The 19,060-nt window shown below is 36.0% G+C and overlaps 1 protein-coding gene across 24 annotated transcripts in view; it reads right to left on the bottom strand.

Annotated features, from left to right (window-relative positions):
- Nucleotides 1–19,060, bottom strand: part of PTPRD (protein tyrosine phosphatase receptor type D) — a 1,287,856-nt gene that overhangs the window by 22,506 nt on the left and 1,246,290 nt on the right. For all 24 annotated transcript variants that reach the window (XM_074569146.1, XM_074569145.1, XM_074569143.1 and 21 more), the window contains 2 exons: nucleotides 17,904–18,023; nucleotides 17,234–17,388 (listed from right to left, as the gene is read on the bottom strand). In XM_074569146.1, coding sequence (XP_074425247.1) covers nucleotides 17,234–17,388; nucleotides 17,904–18,023 — 275 coding nt within the window. The remainder of the gene's footprint in view (nucleotides 1–17,233; nucleotides 17,389–17,903; nucleotides 18,024–19,060) is intronic.

Below are 19,060 nucleotides of genomic sequence, written 5' to 3' on the forward strand. Positions count from 1 at the left end.
GGTAGAAGAAGACATAGGTCAGCTACTGTGAGCTTGGCACAGGAATAAACCTTGATCATGAAATATTCAGTTGGATCTAAGAGAATTAAACCTGTCTCAGTAATAGACCTACTTAACAGCAGCTTATTTTTATGATACCTGCTGTCGAAATGTGCCAGACTTTCAAGGATTTTCAGTCATTCCCTCCCTGTCTTGAAGGTGGTGTCTGTTACATGCATGGACTACCTTTAATAGCTCCTGAGGACAATGTTATGCAATCAGGAGAGGAAAAAGAGACTTACAGCTCTCACCTTGATGTGATTACCATTAGTCACACATGATGCTTTATTACAGATTTGGCATAACTGAACAGGAATGATGTAGAAGGAATGTGACAAAGACTACAGAATACAGAAGACCATAAAATATACTGAAGGTCTGAATATCCAACTTGTATGCCAAATGAAGCCCTGTTCCCTAAAATCTCTACAGGAATTCTTTTATGGAGACGTTTGGACATCAGCTGTACTCAATTAAATCTTCAGATGCATGATTGTCTTTTTACAGCCATGTATATGACTGTGCTTGATGAAGTTTTGTTTCAACTATTTGCATACATGTAGCTGTATAAAGCACAATTGTAAAATATAATGGTTTTTTTGTATCATTTTTATATCCAGGATGACATCATGTCTGTGACAATGAATGATAGTTTCTGGCCTTCTAAATGCTTAACTGTTTTCAGTTAGTGACACAAAATGCAGTAGATAGTGTAGTAAGCAACAAAGAGTTTATAAACCCTCAAGACCCTGACATTATCTAAGTTAAGGATATTTAAGAACACCACAAACTGCCATTTTTTGAAGAGACATAGAAAGAAAAAAAATTACAACTCAGCTTCTAGAGGACAGTTATATAAAAACAAAAATCTTCTCATAGTTCCTATATTTTCATGAGATATTAAATATCATAAGTCCATGCTGAAATCAATAATTAGGGGTAAGCCTTTATTTCTTGCATGACACTTTAGGAATATTCAACAGTTACCAGCAAACTGCATTTACTTATAATCAAAACAGAAAGAAGTACAGAGCAGAAAGGTGTTTTAATCTCATATGCAGTAAGTTTTGTTTCTAAGATTCTGTATTTACATATTCTTAATCATGTGTTCCTGCCACCAGTTACTCTTCCCAGACACAGATCCCCTTCAAGCAGCTGAGGACTTCTGCTAGCGGACAAAATGCATCAATCTCAACTTTCTTAGATGCCACTCTGACAAGAATTAATCAATATTCTGAGCTTAAGAAAATTTACCAGTCAATGATATTGATTAATGGGAGTTGTAGAGAAAGAAAATACACAGACAAATGAAATGATGACTATCCTAGCTAAATGGGAGTTCATTTACCTTGTATAACATAAGCTCCTTAGTAACCATAATGTTGGTAATAATGATGGAGAAAAACTCAAAAAATTGTCTCACTGTTGCTTTTTTTTTTGATTGCAAAGAAACCTTATGAACTCATGAAGTTCAACACGGCCAAGTGCAAAGTCCTGCGCTTGGGTCAGGACAATCGTCTTTATCAATACAGGCTGGGGGATGATGTCATAGAGAACAGCCCTGTGGAAATGGACTTGGGGGTACTGGTGGATGAAAATCTGGACATGAGACAACAATATGCACTTGCAGCCCAGAAGACCAATTGCATCCTGGGTTGCATCAAAAGAACCATGGCCAGCAGATCAAGAGAGGGGATTCTCCCCCTCTACTTGCTCTGGTGAGACCCCACCTGGAGTACTGTGTCCAGCTCTGGAGCCCTCAGCACAAGCAGGACATAGACCTGTTGGACTGGGTCCAGAGGAGGGCCACAAGGATGATCCGAGGGCTGGAGCACCTCTGCTATGAAGACAGGCTGAGAGAGTTGGGGTTGTTCAGCCTGGAGAAGAGAAGGCTCTGGGGACGCTTTATAGCGGCCTTCCAGTACCTGAAGGGGGCCTGTAAGAAAGCTGGGGATGGGCTGTTTGCAAGGGCATGTAGCGATAGGATGAGGGGCAATGGTTTTAAACTAGAGCAGGGTAGGTTTAGATTAGACATTAGGAAGAAGTTCTTTACAATGAGGGTGGTAAGACACTGGAACAGGTTGCCCAGAGAGGTGGTGGAGGCCCCATCCCTGGAGACATTCAAGGCCAGGCTTGATGAGGCTCTGAGCAATCTGATCTAGTTAAAGATGTCCCTGCTTACTGCAGGGGGATTGGACTAGATGGCCTTTAAAGGTCCCTTCCAACCCAACACGTTCGATGATTCTATGAAATCACTACAAGTAGCACATGTTTGTATGTCAGACTGGTTTATAAAAAGTTTTAAAACATTCCTTAAACAGTGCCTCTTCACATTCAGTTTTTGTCAGCCTAACAAGTGCTGACCAAGTGAGAAATAAGAAGGTTTGACACTGCAGATGTTCTCAGAAGCTTACAATATGGTTCTCTTTCCTATCATGTATTAAAAAATTAATGTTCCAGCACCGTGTTTTTAACTGGATGCGCCATTTTTCAGATCAAACCTTAAAAGGTTCACTGATACCTACATACCACAACTGCAAAATTCCAACCAGGTTAAAAGCTTGCATTTTCAGCCGGAATGAGCAGTTTTCATTTCTTCTCTTCACATCTTGTATTATCATTTACATACTTACTCTTCCCATGAGCGAACTCAAAGAGGAATAGTTATTAGCATACTGTACCACAGAAGATATTTGCTAGTTTACAGGTTTATGCAGAGGTTGTGGAGATCATGACACCATTGCACCAATGCAATGCACCATGTTTTCATGATAAGGATAGAAGGGCTACATTTATTCAGGCATTTGGCTCCACTGGGCTCCTGAGACACTTCTCTCTGGATCATTTTATCCAGCAAGATATTTTACTACCTTAAGGTGTCCAGGACATTCCAACTCTGCCAATTATAAATGGGCTGCGTTTCTACCAGGCTACCTGTTTTGGTTTCCAGGTAAAAATGAAACCAATGCTATGAATATTTTAACTTCCTTCCTCTTTGCCCCTACACAGCTTCTATCTCCAAAATCCAACAGCTTCCTATACAAGAACAAGAAACTATCCTATCTTTATCCCCTGTTTCTCCTTCTCTTCTGCGCTCATACAGATTTCTTAATATGCTACTGATACACTGCTAGGAAGCCATGCAGTTTGAATCCTCACTAATTTGCCACTGAAACATCAAAAAAAATTTCCTATCTACTTTCTTCTAAAGATCATAATTCAGCTAACAAGAATAATTTCATAAATTAATTCTACACTTGTTATTGACTTTCTTGCCCTTTTAGTTTGCATCTTTTAGTATTACTGTCAAACGTAGAATTTAAAAAAATATTCTATCACTTCAGCTAGTGAAAGATACTGTTACGTTTACAAGCTGAAAACCTAAGCAATCTCTTAAATAGGCATGCCTACTGGGAAACTGTTATTGCTTCAAATATTATCATTTATCCTATTATAACATTTGTTTTCAATTTCTAAAAACATGCCTGACTCAGTCCCATGAGCTGAAACATGTTTAATGTCCTGTGATGCAATACAGCTGCAATTCACAAAAAGAAAAATTAAGAGGCATAAGAGGGCCATTTTACATTAAAATCACTGTATGGATGTGTTAAAGGTTGGCTTTTGTGATTAATTTGTAGCTGTTTAAATGATGACCCTTTACTGATACTTCAGTGATTTGGCAAAGGAAGGCAGTGTAATTGCCAGTATTCACAGATCATTTAATTGGAAGCAAAGACAGTAAAATATGGACCGAAAATCATTTAGGACATTTTTGACTCATATCAGGGGAAAATTTTATTGAATATTACAGTTCCAGATTGAATGAAGCTTGCATTTATGAACTGAAAGTACATAAAGTTGCTTTTGATATGGCAAACATATAAAAATGCCTATATTTTACTGAGGAACTTTATATGATTAATAAGATTCCAATCCTACAGAGATCCTGTAGTAGTCCCAACAAGGATAATATTTAGATTATTTTCTTCTTTTCCTGTTAGGAAATTAGAACACAGTTGAAAATCACCCCTTCATCCAAGAAGCAGCAAAGAGCCCCTTATGAAATCATTGAACATCCTTTTGAAGGGATAAATCTGACTGGAACAGCATAAAGACCTTGTGCAAAGAGGTAAACTTAAATTTCGTTTTAGAAGAGATACTGGACTGCTTCAAGAATTCTGGTACCAGCTTATAAGAGACCTTTGAGAATTGATCTGCAAGTGCACAATGAGTTTCTTTTCTTCTCACTGTGGTTATGGTCAGATACGAGTAATCAAGTATGGTATATGACATATTTTTAGGTATAACGCTTCACCAAACAAAAGATTTTAGCCATTGCATATTCTTTATCTCTAAGGTATGCATGGATGCAACCATATTTGTCATTGAGGTCATATAAAGCTTCTTAAAATGACCAAGAGAAAAAAAATCAGAAAACAGGAGATTTCACTACAAGTAGACAAAGCTCAGTCTAGAGCTCCCCAGAGTTTTCACAGCTAGCTGGCAAAAGCATAGAAGGCTCAAAAATCAAAAGTCAGCCTTAGATCTTTCTTCCTTTACTGAGCTTTATGAAGATTTTCCTTTCAGTCTGTATGTTCTTAGAATTCTACCATTACCATAAATTCTTCAAAAATAACTGCCCCAGATTTAAGCCAATTTTTTTGTAATATGCGATTGAAGAAGTGTAATAATGTCCAGGAAGAAAATCTGTTCTTAATCTAATCCTAAATTCAGCTCTGGAGAGATCAAGCACAAGAAACTGTTTTACCAGATTGTATCATGAACACAAACACACAAACTGTCAAATATTAAAACATACAGAACAAAAACTCCACAAAATTTCTTTAACAAATCCCATGTACAGGGAATAATTGTTTATTAAAATAATTTTAAAAACTGAGTTTTCCATGCAGGATAAAAATGTAGCATTAATAATATTCAACTAAACGAAAGAAAAACATTTTAAGAGACACTTCTAACAAGGACATTCCATTGCAGCAGTTCAAATCCTCTCACCAGACTTTAAATCCAGGTCTGTCATTAGCCAACACTGTACAGAAATGCAGAAGGACTCCTATACAGCTTCAAAGCAATACAGGAACGTAGTTGTGGAAGTACACATTGTAAAGACCAACTCCACTAACTGATAGCTCACAAGTATTAGAAATAATTTAAGTGTTATCAGTGGAGGAAGATGTACTATGTTGCACGATGAAAGTGAAAGATATATAAGTAGTTCAGTAAAGTAATGCAGTGAAGGAAAGTAAGATCTGAAACCACAAATATTACAGCCACAGGTAATCTCTGAGCATACTTTTAAAATGCAACAGCCATTTACCTGAAGTTACATTTTTGCACTGCAATTAGATTTAGGAGGTTTCTGTAGGATTGGAAAGATTTTGTGTGATATCCTTATTCACTCTCACACTCATTCATTCTTTTACCACCCTGAGAAACCCCAATTTACTGAAAGTTTCTGTAAATTTTCCCATGAATGCCATTATGAGACCATTTTGCAGGCCAAAGGGCTGCCCTTGCTTTCACCTCCATGACAAGCAGTGTGTCCCTTCTCAAGAATGGTAGAGATATCATAAGGTTGAAGAAACAACTTTATGTTGTCAAAGAGGATGGCAATGTATGAAGGGGAGGCTAACCAAACTGGATAACACAGAAGACTCAAGAGAAAGGGAGATATGAAAGAAGAGCATAAAACTATGCATTATGTGGACAGTGTGAAAAGAAAATGACTATTCCTTTTTCGCTTGTAACACAAGAAATAGGATCATGAAATGAAATAATGAGACAGAGAATTTAAAACAAACAGGAAGTAGTTTTTCATGTAGTACATAATTAAATTGTGAAACTCATTGTTGCAGAATACCATGGATGACAAAAAGAAATTAATGGATGAAAGGATCCATTAAGGGTTATTAACCAACAAGTTATGGACACAACTTGTCCTACAGAAATCCTTTTATTAGACTTTGCTGGATAGGCATTCTAAGAAAACAACATTCTAGACATGTCCTGGGAGAGAAGCTTAAACGCGCTGCCTAGAATAGGTCTCACAGTCCCACATACTTAAAGAAAGTACAAGCATTCCACACCCCGCATCTGTTAATCAGATCATCTAGACCTCTTCCTTTCAATCAACACTTCTGCCTTTGAGAACCTGACACTTTTAGGAACTATGCCATTGAAAAGGGACAGTACTATTTCTGATCCTTGCTTTTTCTTCCTTAAAAGGGACAGAATATCAGAGTACTTCTGCCTGTTTCTTTCCCGAAATCGTTAATTGTTGGTGAAAAAAAGATCTCTTGTTGTTCTGCTTGTGAGATGGAATATAGCAGAAATTACATAACATGACAACTGAAAAGTTCATCAATCCTTTTTCATACCACTGCTTTTTCTTATCTCTTTTTCCCTTCAGAGTTGATTGTTGATTTTATATAGCAATACATGCCATAATCCTGCTTTTCATAGAGGATTTTTATATATACACCTTACTATAAATCACTATATCACCTGATTTCTTCAATTACTCAGATACATAAAGAAAAAAAATTAGAATTAAATATTTCTCTGTACTGTTTTATCTGTGCACAAGTATTTACTGTGATTTTTTATTTCAAAATTAATCCAGTTCTCAAGATATCCTCTTTCTTATTTTCCTGCTTCTCTAAATACAATCTTATATATTCAGTGTACTGCTTTCTGGATTTACCATCAAAGACTAACTATCCTAAATATATCTTCTCTGTGAGATTTGTTGAGATTCAGTGTATATTTGTACTTTGTACTGTAGAATGCATTCACAAAGCATCCTCGTCATTAGGCATTTCAATAAACAAAGATCTAAAGTTTACTAAAATAGAATTTAGTGAAACACTGTTTAGAAAGAGAATGTATTTTGAGGTTAATTTTGAAAACACATCATACTGTGACTCGTTACCTTCAATTAAAGATAGATCTATGCATGAACAGCTGTAGTAAATACAGAAAATGATACTTCTGAGTAATCCATGAGAGGAAGTACACTGTGGTCCTATCATCAATAAATAGAAGTGAAGATTACAGTACAGCAAAGAAGTCAACGACCAGAAACTACGCTGCTTACTGCTAACAACTATTCCTTGCTTTCTTTGCATTTCGACCTGTTTTGCATTCGGTGGAACATTTTGAGGAGTTGTTTTGTACTTTTGCATATTTCTGTGCTTTGATTACAGTTTCATGTGGAACATGTAGAAGAGCTATTGCCCTATCTGTGTTGGAAACAGGAAGGTGAACTGATGCTATCTGAAAATGAATTAAAGAAGGTGGGAAGAAATGTTCTGCATTTCTGGATTGGGAAATGGGAAGAATGGGAAGAACGTTCTGCAGTACTGAATAACAGGATGACCGCGAAAGTACTTGCTGAACACTAAGGTGCGTTCTAGTTTCAGAGTCCTTCTGGACGCCTCCCTGATTCTAGGTGTTTGTACCTCTGTTGTGGTCAACATTTGTTTCTTTTTCTTAACACCGACTGTCCTCAGCATCCCTGTTTTCTAGTCAGAACACTACCACTTGCCGTTTGTTATGCTTGGGTTTTACACTGACAAAACAGTGGTGACGTCCTAGATTATCATCTGGACACAGTATTTCATCTGGCAAGCACAATGCAAAAAAGAAACCAGTACCAGCTCTCCTCAGTCCTCACTGGCTTTTTTTTTGCACCAATCACAGTTCAAAGACCTAAATTAAATTAAATGGACTCTATAAAAATTCTTTTTTTTCCCTTTTTTTTTTTTTCCCTACTTTGAAAACTTGGAAATTACCAGAAATTAGTCCTCAAACTTGAAGCTGGTGGGACTTTAGTAGCAGACCTAGTGTTTTGGATCTCCACCTCAAGATGTCTTTTCCTTTTCCGTGAAGAACTGATATATCTAGAGGATACATTCGGAGGATGAGACAAACATGATCTTGCCATCTTAGATTTGGTTTGAATTGAAATAGTTACAAAACAGTAATAATGCAGTGAGATGTTACAGAGCAGAAAACAGAGAATAAAAAACTATCAGGCTTCTCTGATGAGCTCATATCAAGGCTCTTGCTAGGCCTCTGTTTTCTTAGACCTAGTAGTGAAAAGAATAAACACCCTTTTCAATATCTCTGACAATACTCCACTGACAGCTGAAGAGCTTGGTTACTGGTACTATTTCTGATGTTTCTTTCCTTTAACCTCAGCAGTTTTTATACAAGCCTAAATTCCATGCAATATAGTAGAAAATCAGGTTGTGAGAGGTTAATACCACTAAGCATTTCACATTTTTTAATCACAATTTGTCATTTAGAGGTTGGACACTGATCTCTTTCTTTTTTGCAGGAGTTTTGAACCTTAGGAGCAAATACTGTGGACAAGCTGTTATGAAAATCATGGAGGTTTTGGTGTAGAAGTTTGAAAGTAGCTGTAAAATGGGCTTGTATTGTATTATGATAATTTTTCAGAAATTAAAACTATTTTTAAAATTCAGGTGACAGAAAAAAAAAATAGGCACCACAATGCAGGATTCACTTGGAACAGCAGTCATTCACAAAATCTGATAACAAGTGATGAGACCCTGAAATAAGTCTATAAAAGTATGAAAAATGAAGAAAGATTAATATTCAGGGCAGAATACTGATTGGAAAGCCTCCACAAAAAGATAACAGAACTATTTTTAAAGCTGCGTTTTACTTCTAGAGACACAGGGAGATGATTTAAAGAGGCTTTCATGCTGATTACTTTAGATAAAAATACAGCCTGTTCGAAGTTAGCCAAATATGCTGGGTAGCCAAGTTGATGCAATGTGTTCCAGTATACTGTGTGTCCATGGATATTCCGGAATTTACTGTAGGTACAGCTGGGAAATCTCAGAGATACCCCTTTCCAGAATTCAGCTATTGGGTTATAAAAATATTTTCACATTTCCTGCAGATGGCTGGATTCTTTTCTTCACTCATAATTTTAATTCAGAATTCATTACAGACAGCTGCTGGCTCTGATAGAACCTAATTGCTCTTTTACTAGACTCAGCTGCAAGCAGTCAGATTTCCTTTTCCTTTGTAGAGTATATTATATATAAACATGGGCGGGGAGAAAAATAACCAATTAACTAAATACATATGGATAAAATGACTCACTAAGAGCGCTGATCAAATAATGTATCAAACTACAGCTTAGGTCAAAGGAAATTACAGGCCTTGTAGGACATGATAATATATATATGGAAATAATTATCAGCACCAATATATTTGTAATTTGAGATAACACATGGAAAAGGCATTGCTTCTGTTAAAAAAATCTTACAGAAAATTATTACATTTTAGTAAGGGGCAGGTTATTTCACTGAGTGAAAAGTCATCAGTCTCCAGGAGACCTGCTCAATTGGCACCATTTGTTGGCCGAATCCAAGTCTGGCCCCAGTGCCTCCACTGACATAATTCTGGAACTATTTTTGTTGCCTTACCTCTTATTAAAAAAAAAGAAAAAAAAACCCTGGGGAACAGTTACTGTTACTAAGGCTACAAAAAAAGGGTACGTCACTAACGAGTGAGCAAAGACAGCCAGCAAAAAGACTAAGGATGTGAAGATCCTCTGCCATGTCCCTCCATATGTCAAGTACTGAAGCAGGTTAGGATATTTTGTGCTGTCCTAGCTTGCTACGATGGATGAACATGAGGGAAAGTTGTAGACATGTAAAACAAGAAACAGTGTTAAAGAACGTTCTTTTCTACTCCCTTTACCCAAAAACATTTAGTGAAATGAAGAGGCACATTTTTAAAATAATAGTAAATAGATATCTTCCCACATGATGTGTGAAACTGCTTGTCAGAGAATAATACTTAGAGAAGGAAAAAAGTGAAAGACTGTCTGGTTTTGCTGCTTGTACAATCATGAATATGAACAATAAAGTATCCATCAGTTTCTTTAGGTAGCTAAAGGAATAACTGGGGAAAAAAACTGAAATCCTCATGAAGTAGGCCTAGACTAGTCACTAACTGCTTGCCACTGGGGAGGAAACTTGGCTGAAATATTGTTGACTTAGAAGTTTTTTACCTTCCCCTGAAAGTTCTGACATTTGCCATTGACAGAGATGGGATGCTGTCCTAGAGAGACCACTGATTCTATCTAGTAATAGCATTCACCACGTTCTTTTACAGATTTCTGACTTCTACCAGAAACAAAATCTTGCCTTATGCAGTCACAGCAGCTTTTTAGGATTTAAAAGATAATCCAGCCATGAGTCACTGCAGTCGGGGTATAATCCCCTGAACCACAGGCGAAGTGCCAGCCAAAGATGACTTTACACACGTAGGACTGATTTAATCAAAAAGACCACAAGTAGGTATTTTCCATTATTTGAATCTTCATAAAGAAATATTTGTTACTTTTTTGCTTTTGAATTTCAATAATGACTCCAATGATACTGAGTTTTTGTACTTATAAGCAACGGAAGCGTATACTGTACATACAGCAACTTCAATTCAGGTTTTAGGAAAGGCTGATTTGCTGTGCAAAACTGGTTTCTAAATTAAGACAAAACTTGAAATTGGATCGGTTTGCCGGTGTTTGACACCTCAAGGAGGATTTCTGGATAATGTAGCATAGTATTTTCCTATTCAAACTAAAAATATCCAGGTACCCTAGCCAATCTCTAAGGACCCTGCACACTGTCACATTAACTACTGTATGGTAATCCTTGTCATGTTCATACTTCCAGGTTTTCATATGAGAGCACCTAAATTTAAGGAAACAAATCAGGGATCTAAGCTAATAAGACCCAGACTGCCTACAAGTTAAAGAGTGACCTGTTGGGGAAGGTAACTGGCATTATTGTAATCAAGATGATCCTAACTAATGACATTCAAATTTGAAACAGAGAAAAAAAATTCCAGCATTACCCCTCCATCACTGGCTCTATCAGATGGAGACTCTGCTTTTTGTCTGTATAATTGCATGAACATAGCAGAGTAATTAGGTGAAAACTCTTGTATGTTCTGCATAAAATAGCCAGAGTCTTCAACTTCAATAGCCAGATTCAACCGAAACTTTTGGAATCTAAATTTTCACAACCTTGTAAGCTTTTATGGTGAGAATATGAAGGCAAGTCCCAACTCCTGTCCCTCTGTGATGCCACTCATTACACAAGTGATTATGAAGTAGTGTCTTGCTATACCGATGACCCCTCAATCAGTGTGCTGAGGGGCCATCAACCTCTCAAACATCAGGCTTTGTTTCTGTCAACAAGCATTTACTAACCCTCTTTATAGACTCTTTCTCATTTTCCAGTAGACTCTACAATTCCAATTAAGACAGAACAACTATCCAAACATTTCTAAATGAAGAAAATACAGTTCCAGTTCCTTAAACAGAGATCAAGCTCCTAAAGTATCAAGCTCTGCAAGCCTTGGTGTATTTTATATAAGGTACATGTAGAAATGAAATAACTCCCAAGAAGAACGGTATGTGTAGAAGTGAAGTGACTCTCAGTCAGTTACTCTGACTGTATAGCCAGAGTAACTGAGACCATCAATACAAATGGAATACAATGTAAAAACACAGACATTTACTCATTGCTATATTTTCATATTAAGAGGAACTAAACATCCTAAGCAGGGTCACCAAATATGCATTGTTTTAAGAAAAGAATCTAACAACAGCCTTATCCCTCTCCCTTTGCTTTTAATTCGTGAATGAAGACTTTGAGAAAAAAAGTTGTCCTAATGAGATATACGGTGACCTACAACTAACAGCTGGAAAGGAAACAGTAATAGTGTTTTCATATATGGATTATACCCAGCACGGTCTAATATATAGTAGCAACCAGTAGCTGCTGGGTAAAGCAAAGAAAGTTTAGAATATTTGTGATATTAAAATACTTGTCATACTAAAATGCCTTTACTATCTTTTCCTCTCCAGAGCTTTCAGCTATCCAGGGAACTCAGGAGAGATCCTGAGTTGTTCTTCGGGTAGGGAGATGGAAGGGATGAGGAAGCTTTTAGTATTTTTCAATCTCCTTTGAGAGACTTCTAAATATGTACTGCGGGGATTTTCTTCCTTCACCATGAAAAAGGATAGGAAGTCATCTGCAACCTACTCACTGCCAGGATTAGAAAATGAGCACTTGTGAGGCATGTGGCAAAAGTGTAAGGAAGGTTCAAAAGATATAGAGGTGAAGTAAAACAATCCACTGGAAAACCATTGCCTTATATATATATATATTTTTATATATATATATATATACTTATATATATAATTTATTTTTTATTCTGAAACATCAAACAAATTAGGTAAGTATTCTACTTTAAGAAATACAAGATCATATTGTGATTTTTTGAAAATTAACTTGTTTTTACTGTGCTAACTGGTTATGTTAGTATGCTTAGACATGGATTTAATTAATACAGTCACATTCTTCCAAACATCCAAGTTTTTCTCTTTGCAAGAGCAGCATTAACAGTTATCTGCCAAAACTTCACAAAGTGTCTTAAAGATGTGCCCCTTGGTGCGGGTATTAAGAAGACAGATTCAAACATAAGGGACTGCACTTACCCGTTAAGCTTTCATGTAGTGTTACTGAAGCAACTACTAAAGTTTCTGTGATGTTTTGAAAACATAGTAGCATAAAGCTCCAAAGCCCCTTCGGTGCTATTTTATTATGATCTGATTAGCACCTGTTTGCCTGCACTAATCCAACTTCAAACAAAAACGTGTGCTTTCCACACTATCATTAGACCACACATTACAGCCTCACCAATGCAGAATCCTAGGGTTTAAGCCTGCATTTTTTCATTAAAGAAACCCTTTTTTCTAGATCAGCTCTGCAAATTAGGGCAACTCAAGCAGAGACACCAGTTGGATTGTGATATTACTCAACTTCTGCGCAAAGAGACTGAGAGGATACAGTCTTAAAATATAACAGTCTACAAATGAAAAAGCATCTACCTGCATCAAGTATTTCAACTACCATGGAAAAATCTTCAGACAAGTTATTCTAAATAAGCCAAGCCAAGATTTGAACACACATTATGAAAAGTATCTACAAACAGGATGGGACTGCTAAATTTCTTTTGTGCTATTATTTTTTTTTTTTTTTTTGCATCTAGTTTAACCTTTGATTTAGCCATTTTCCTCTACCAAATCTCACACTAAAAATAATGATACATCTGCCTTTGGGAGAATGCAACTTAAGCAAGGATCACAGAACGTTGCAGTTTATAACAAATATAAAAAAATATAAAATAAAAATTCCTAAATTTAACTTTACCTTGATTTGGGCTTTGCTAACCTTTTTTTCCTGCTGGATATAGACGGAAAAGTACAGATTTTTTTAACTGGAAAAAGAGTGCAATGGCATTATGTATCTGCATTATTACCACTGCACCTTTTTCATAGAGGTAATCCTACTAGAACATCTGATTACATAAATTAAACCAATCTGCATTTAGATTAGGCCTTGATGTTACCTTTGGTACTTCACAATCCTTTCAGCAATGATCTGTTTTCTCCTTAAAAATAACATACCTTTAATTATATTCTAATTACCTTTTCAGCTTAAAAATCTGCCAAAGTTTCTGCACAAGAGCTCTGATTGGTAGAAAGTACATATGACATTTCTCAACTTGTTTTTGACTTCTATATTAGATTAAAATTCAATACTGCATGGGCAACGAAACTGTTATCAAAAGTAGATGTGTAAATAACATGCAAAGATATCTGTTGTATGGACATTTGTAACAAATAATGACTAATGTTATCGTTAATTCTGATCACATAATTCTGTATGTATCTTTGCTTTTATCACACAAAATTTGTTATGAAGGCTTCTGCTTGCATTTGTTTGATATGACTTTATCAGAACATCTTATAAAGTCTAGTAATTTTTCATGGTAAGACTTACATTATATTCACAGTTAATTTCACCAGTTAACACTGCATTTTTTTTCTGGTCACTGCTATGTGAACAGAATTCATTCAAATGTTTATAGGGTGGGATCTTCAGTTGTCACTTGTTTTCACCTCAGACTTTTTCCCACTAGGCACAATGTAAGTTATTAAATAAATTCTTCATACACTCAACAACCATTTCCTAGGAACAGGATATTAAACTAGCTTATCAGCTAGTGAAGCTTTGATACAAACTCGTCTGGGGCCACAATCATGAACAGGATCTCCAACTACTTTGATTCTCTCTAGGATATATATAGCCATATCCCAAAACCACCAAGTAAATTGGAAAAACCTCTTAATCTCTTAACATGAAGTGGATTGAAAGACAACTGTTGGTCAATATTAAGCCATGTGTGGAGAATGCAGCAAGGAAAAGCTTAGGCTAAACATTTCACTTAACAATACCTACTTATAAATACAGAATAAATAGGGGGTTACTCTCCACAGATCAAAATGCAGATAGCTGGGTCTATTATTTATTCCTTACCCAGGCATGCTCCTGTTGCTTTTGCTGGGTGTTAACCTGAATCAAAAGCGAAAAGGAGCTAAGCTTTTGGGCAGTAAGCAACCCTGAGCTAAATTCACAGGAATATTATAGACAAATAGCTTCCCCCTGTACTTGGTTGCCTCCTAGCTTTTATTTTCATTTTTTTAAGGGTTAAAAGCTTTGCGGAAAATGCTTCCACAGCTGCTTCATACCTACTCTTTCTTCTAACCAAATATATTCTAAAAGGTAAACCCCCTTGTATTTGTACTTCTATAACACGTCGTTATAATAATTTCCTGAGCTCTAACAGTTTGTTAGGTACTGGAAGAAAGACAGAAGTAGGTATCAGTGCTATCTCAGATGTCTTCCACTCCCCATTATGTATCCCATGTTCCCGCTGGGGAGTAAACTCAGATTACTTCTTTAGTGGGATAACTTGGAAAAGCACTGTCTGCCATAGGCAAAGGATGCAAGACATTATATTATATTGTTTTGCTCTAGTGGAGAAAGTCTGAAATACTTTTTAATATCTGAATGATGGTAGTACATGAGCTTTAATGATTCCTGAACACAAAATGGGAGACAGTGACAGAGAAGATACAGAACAAGGAAAAGAGGACTTTTTAAAAGGCTGAAGAGGCAGATTAGGGGCCAGCAAATGAAGAAATGAAAAGCAAGAAGTTTGTCAAGAACAGATGAAATATCTGAGTGGAAAAGAGTGACTACTAGAAGGCAGTGAAAGGTGATGCATGAAAAAAAATTTAAATGCAGTCACTTAAATTTGTAAATTTGCTAGAAATCTGGTTTCTTTAGTTCTGCTCATAGAAAAATTGTTGGAAGTGGGATTACTAAAATAATAGAATATTTGAAAGTCTGCCTTGTAGAAGATAGGTTGTATGAAATGCCTAAAATCTTGATGTCTCAAGAAGCTATACATAAGGCAAAGAGCTTCAATAAATTTACTACCAGCATATGCACATTATAGAGAATAGGTAAATAAATTAATGGGAAATTGGGAAAAAAAGTCTCTTAACGGGCATCAAATGATACTACCTGACCTGACCATCACTTTCACTGAAATTTGCATGCATAATCAAGGACAATGAGAAAATAATGACCTTGCAGTTCATCAATACCACTGAGTGCTAATTGGCTTTGTATGTTATTTCATCTTTTCCAATGACTTGCTGTATGACTCAACAATCAATTTAATTTGTCTATTTTCGCATTGAGAGAATTTAGGTAATTATACTAACTTAACAGCCTTCCCAGAGTGGGAGGATTCATTTCTTCTATTAATTTTGGTTTTGATTTAGAGTATAACATATTCACTGCTGCTAACCTTTGGAGGTATGCTCTAAATGGATCAAGCTGATGAAATCATAGCTGAGGTATTCTATAATTCTATGTAATATTCGAAATGGTTTAAGATCCTGTAAATACAGGTACAAAAAGATTTGTCTCCATTCAGGAAAGACTGAGCAAACTGTATAAATAAATTTGTGTTATTATTTATATTTATTCCACATTTGTAACCCTGGTGTTCCAATAGACTTTAAATCCCTATCTTCCATGTTCTCTGATGTTTTCTAAACAGTCTATCCCTTTCAACATTGAAGACCTGCTTATTTTGTTTTCCTGTTGACTGTATTTTCTTGTCTCATTTACAAGAGCCTCTTTTAATCACTTTAAAAATGTTCAAATAACCAGCTTCCATGGCTGGCTTATGAATATGTATGAAGCCAGAACTAGAGGGGGTACTATGCTGTACTCTTTGCTATTACTATGCTGTAATCTTTGTAATTCGTATTCCTCAGTTTTTGGATGACAAAAGCAAGACTGGTAATCAGTGATCTCAGGAATTCACTTTGAAAGGGGCAGCACAGTAAGCTATAACAATATACCCCTGGAATGAGGTGGACCCAATTTACAGCTTCTATCAGAATTAGCACATGTTCTGTGACAGCATGTGAATTGGCACATGTTCTGATGATGTTCTTATGATTTTAAGGCTTTCTAAAAGATCTTGTCATAGATTTCTAAAGAATTCTCATCTCTTCCTCTTCATTTTCCTTACTCCCAGAACTTTAGAGGAGCTGATGTTTTTCTCTTGAGCATGTATTATTTCATACATTATAATGCCTAAAGTGGTTTGCTACCTTGCAAGCAGCATGGAGGACTCATCTTCCTGGAACTGAGCTCAACCTGTTCCCCAAGTTGCATCCTTTGCCGTTCCAGCTCCTCACAGTCCTAAGCTGAGGGTTTAACCTTGAATGCAGATTAAGGTTTCTACCTCCTTTCAATAAAACCTTTCAAAAATAACCTTTCTTAATTTTCGTCTTCTTTGCTTTCATACACAATGTATGTAATGATTTCAAAAGCTGTTTCATTGCTCAAAAAACACTTTCTTCAATATTCATGTTCTTAAATCACCACTATCCTCTTTCTTTTTCATGCTACCTTCTGAATGCCATAGATACTTTTTTATTCTCCCTGCAGATGTCCTCCCTGTAGACCTTTAGATATTCTAAAAATACCCTTGCACAGACCAAAGAAAATAATTCTGGCCCATCCAACTTGTCAAAGCCATACTCAGAATCACAATTTGCATTGCAACCATCTTTTTCTTTGACAGACTCAGAAGTCTCTTTGAAAGAAGATAATTTTTTTGTCTGCAAGAAAACAGAAAGCAGTAATCTTGATGTATGATGCTTTGAAAGAAATTCTGAGCTTACCTGCAATGAACAACCATAGGTCCAGCATCAGGTGGGTTGCAGGTCTTGACTCGTCGCAGGAAAGCTAAGAATGGTGTTGGGTGTTCTGGGACGCCATGGTCAGGCCAGGCAGTGAACTGGAATTGCCTCACTTCCCTTTTCTCACTTGAACCATTCTATGAAGTTAAAAAAACAAATTATGACAAAACTGCCACTTAATGTGATATTGGCACTTTTCAATGAAACAACTGCAGAAGCATATATACCAATGAAGTGTATTTAAATCACATTTGGGGCCAGAGATAAATATGGAGGGAAATGTTTCTTATATTCTAAATTGCAGGATTCAAACAAAGTAAGACCTTTAAGTATATTGTACAGTAATGCATCACAAGTGCCAGAGCTTTAGCCAGTATTTAATTCAGTTAAATGGTTTTTCATAGCGAGAGCTCTGTACTAACTTACCAAACTCCATGCTGTAAGAAAAACACAGCTACTCGGTCTGTAGAAGTCGTCTCATTGTTTAGTGCTGCTAGGAGGAAATGAGGGCAAAAAGTTGGAGGGAAAGGGAAGAAAGGGAATGAGGAAATGAGGGAAGGGAAGGGAAGGGAAGGGAAAGAAGAAAAAAGGAAAAGGAAAGGATAAAAGTTGCCTACAATTAAATTTGAAAGTATAGTGTAAGTATATATACCTTGTAAAGTGCAAATGTACGAACACAGTATGTTGCCAATTCAACAGTGTCTAAAAGGGTCACTTGGATTAGTCCGTAAGTTTCTGTGCCTCTACTTGGCCAGTACTGATCACATTTCACCTGTAGTGAAAAATATGTTATTATTTAATACATTTAAAACTGAAAATTATTACCTATCTGAGTGTATATCACTGTATATTTTTAAAGTATGTGGTGTTAGAAGGCTCAAAAACTCCTAAGCATCCAACACAAGAAAATTTTTTTATCATCTACAAGAATTGCTCTTCTGGTAGTAGCTCTTACAATATCTTCTTTCATAATGGGCATTTGCAAATTCAGTGGGGCAGATGATTAAGAAATGCTAATAAGTATAGATATACTAAAGAAAAAGCAATTTATAGTAGCTAAAAATATGGCCTATATCTTCAGTAACTCACCTTTCACAGTCCAGATTTTAGTAACAGTATTAATCCAGTAAAGGCAGACTGACAATTTTTTGAATACTTGCCATATTTCACCTTTTTGACATTATACCCCAGAATATATAAGTTGTTGCTTGGGTATTAATATTTAATACGTATAGAAATATCTCAGCAAAGACCTGAATTTTTTGAGAAATAAATTTAGTACACATATAAATGAAATTTTCTTCTTAGATCAGTGTTACAAAGCATATAATGAAATTTTGTTCACAGTTGGTTTGATAGAAAGAGTTCATCCATCAAATTTTGAAAGACACAGGACATTTCATTCAGAGAAATCTCCATTACAAAACACCATAGTTTAGAATATTAATGAGCTGAAATAATTCTGTATAAGATCACGCATAAGAAAACCGTATGTTTAGCATCATTGCTGAGGCTTAATAACTTGTTTCAGTTAAAAATGGTATTTAAGATAAAAGGTACTGTGAAAAAAGAAATGCTGAACCCTAAAGCAATCAGAAAACATGGTGCAAAGTAGTATAGGGGTTAGTTGAAAATATTTTGCTTTCAGTGACTGATAGATGAAACTGAGACCGTCTCCATTCTATTTATAACAATACATTCTTATCAATTAGCCTTGCATACAGCACAGAAGTGTATTCTGGTTCCAATAATAATACACTGTGTTTTTTTAATAAGTATCTTCATTAATCACTCTAAGCCAGACTCATA

This window comes from Larus michahellis, chromosome Z (assembly GCF_964199755.1).
Source record: "Larus michahellis chromosome Z, bLarMic1.1, whole genome shotgun sequence".
NCBI lineage: Eukaryota > Metazoa > Chordata > Aves > Charadriiformes > Laridae > Larus > Larus michahellis.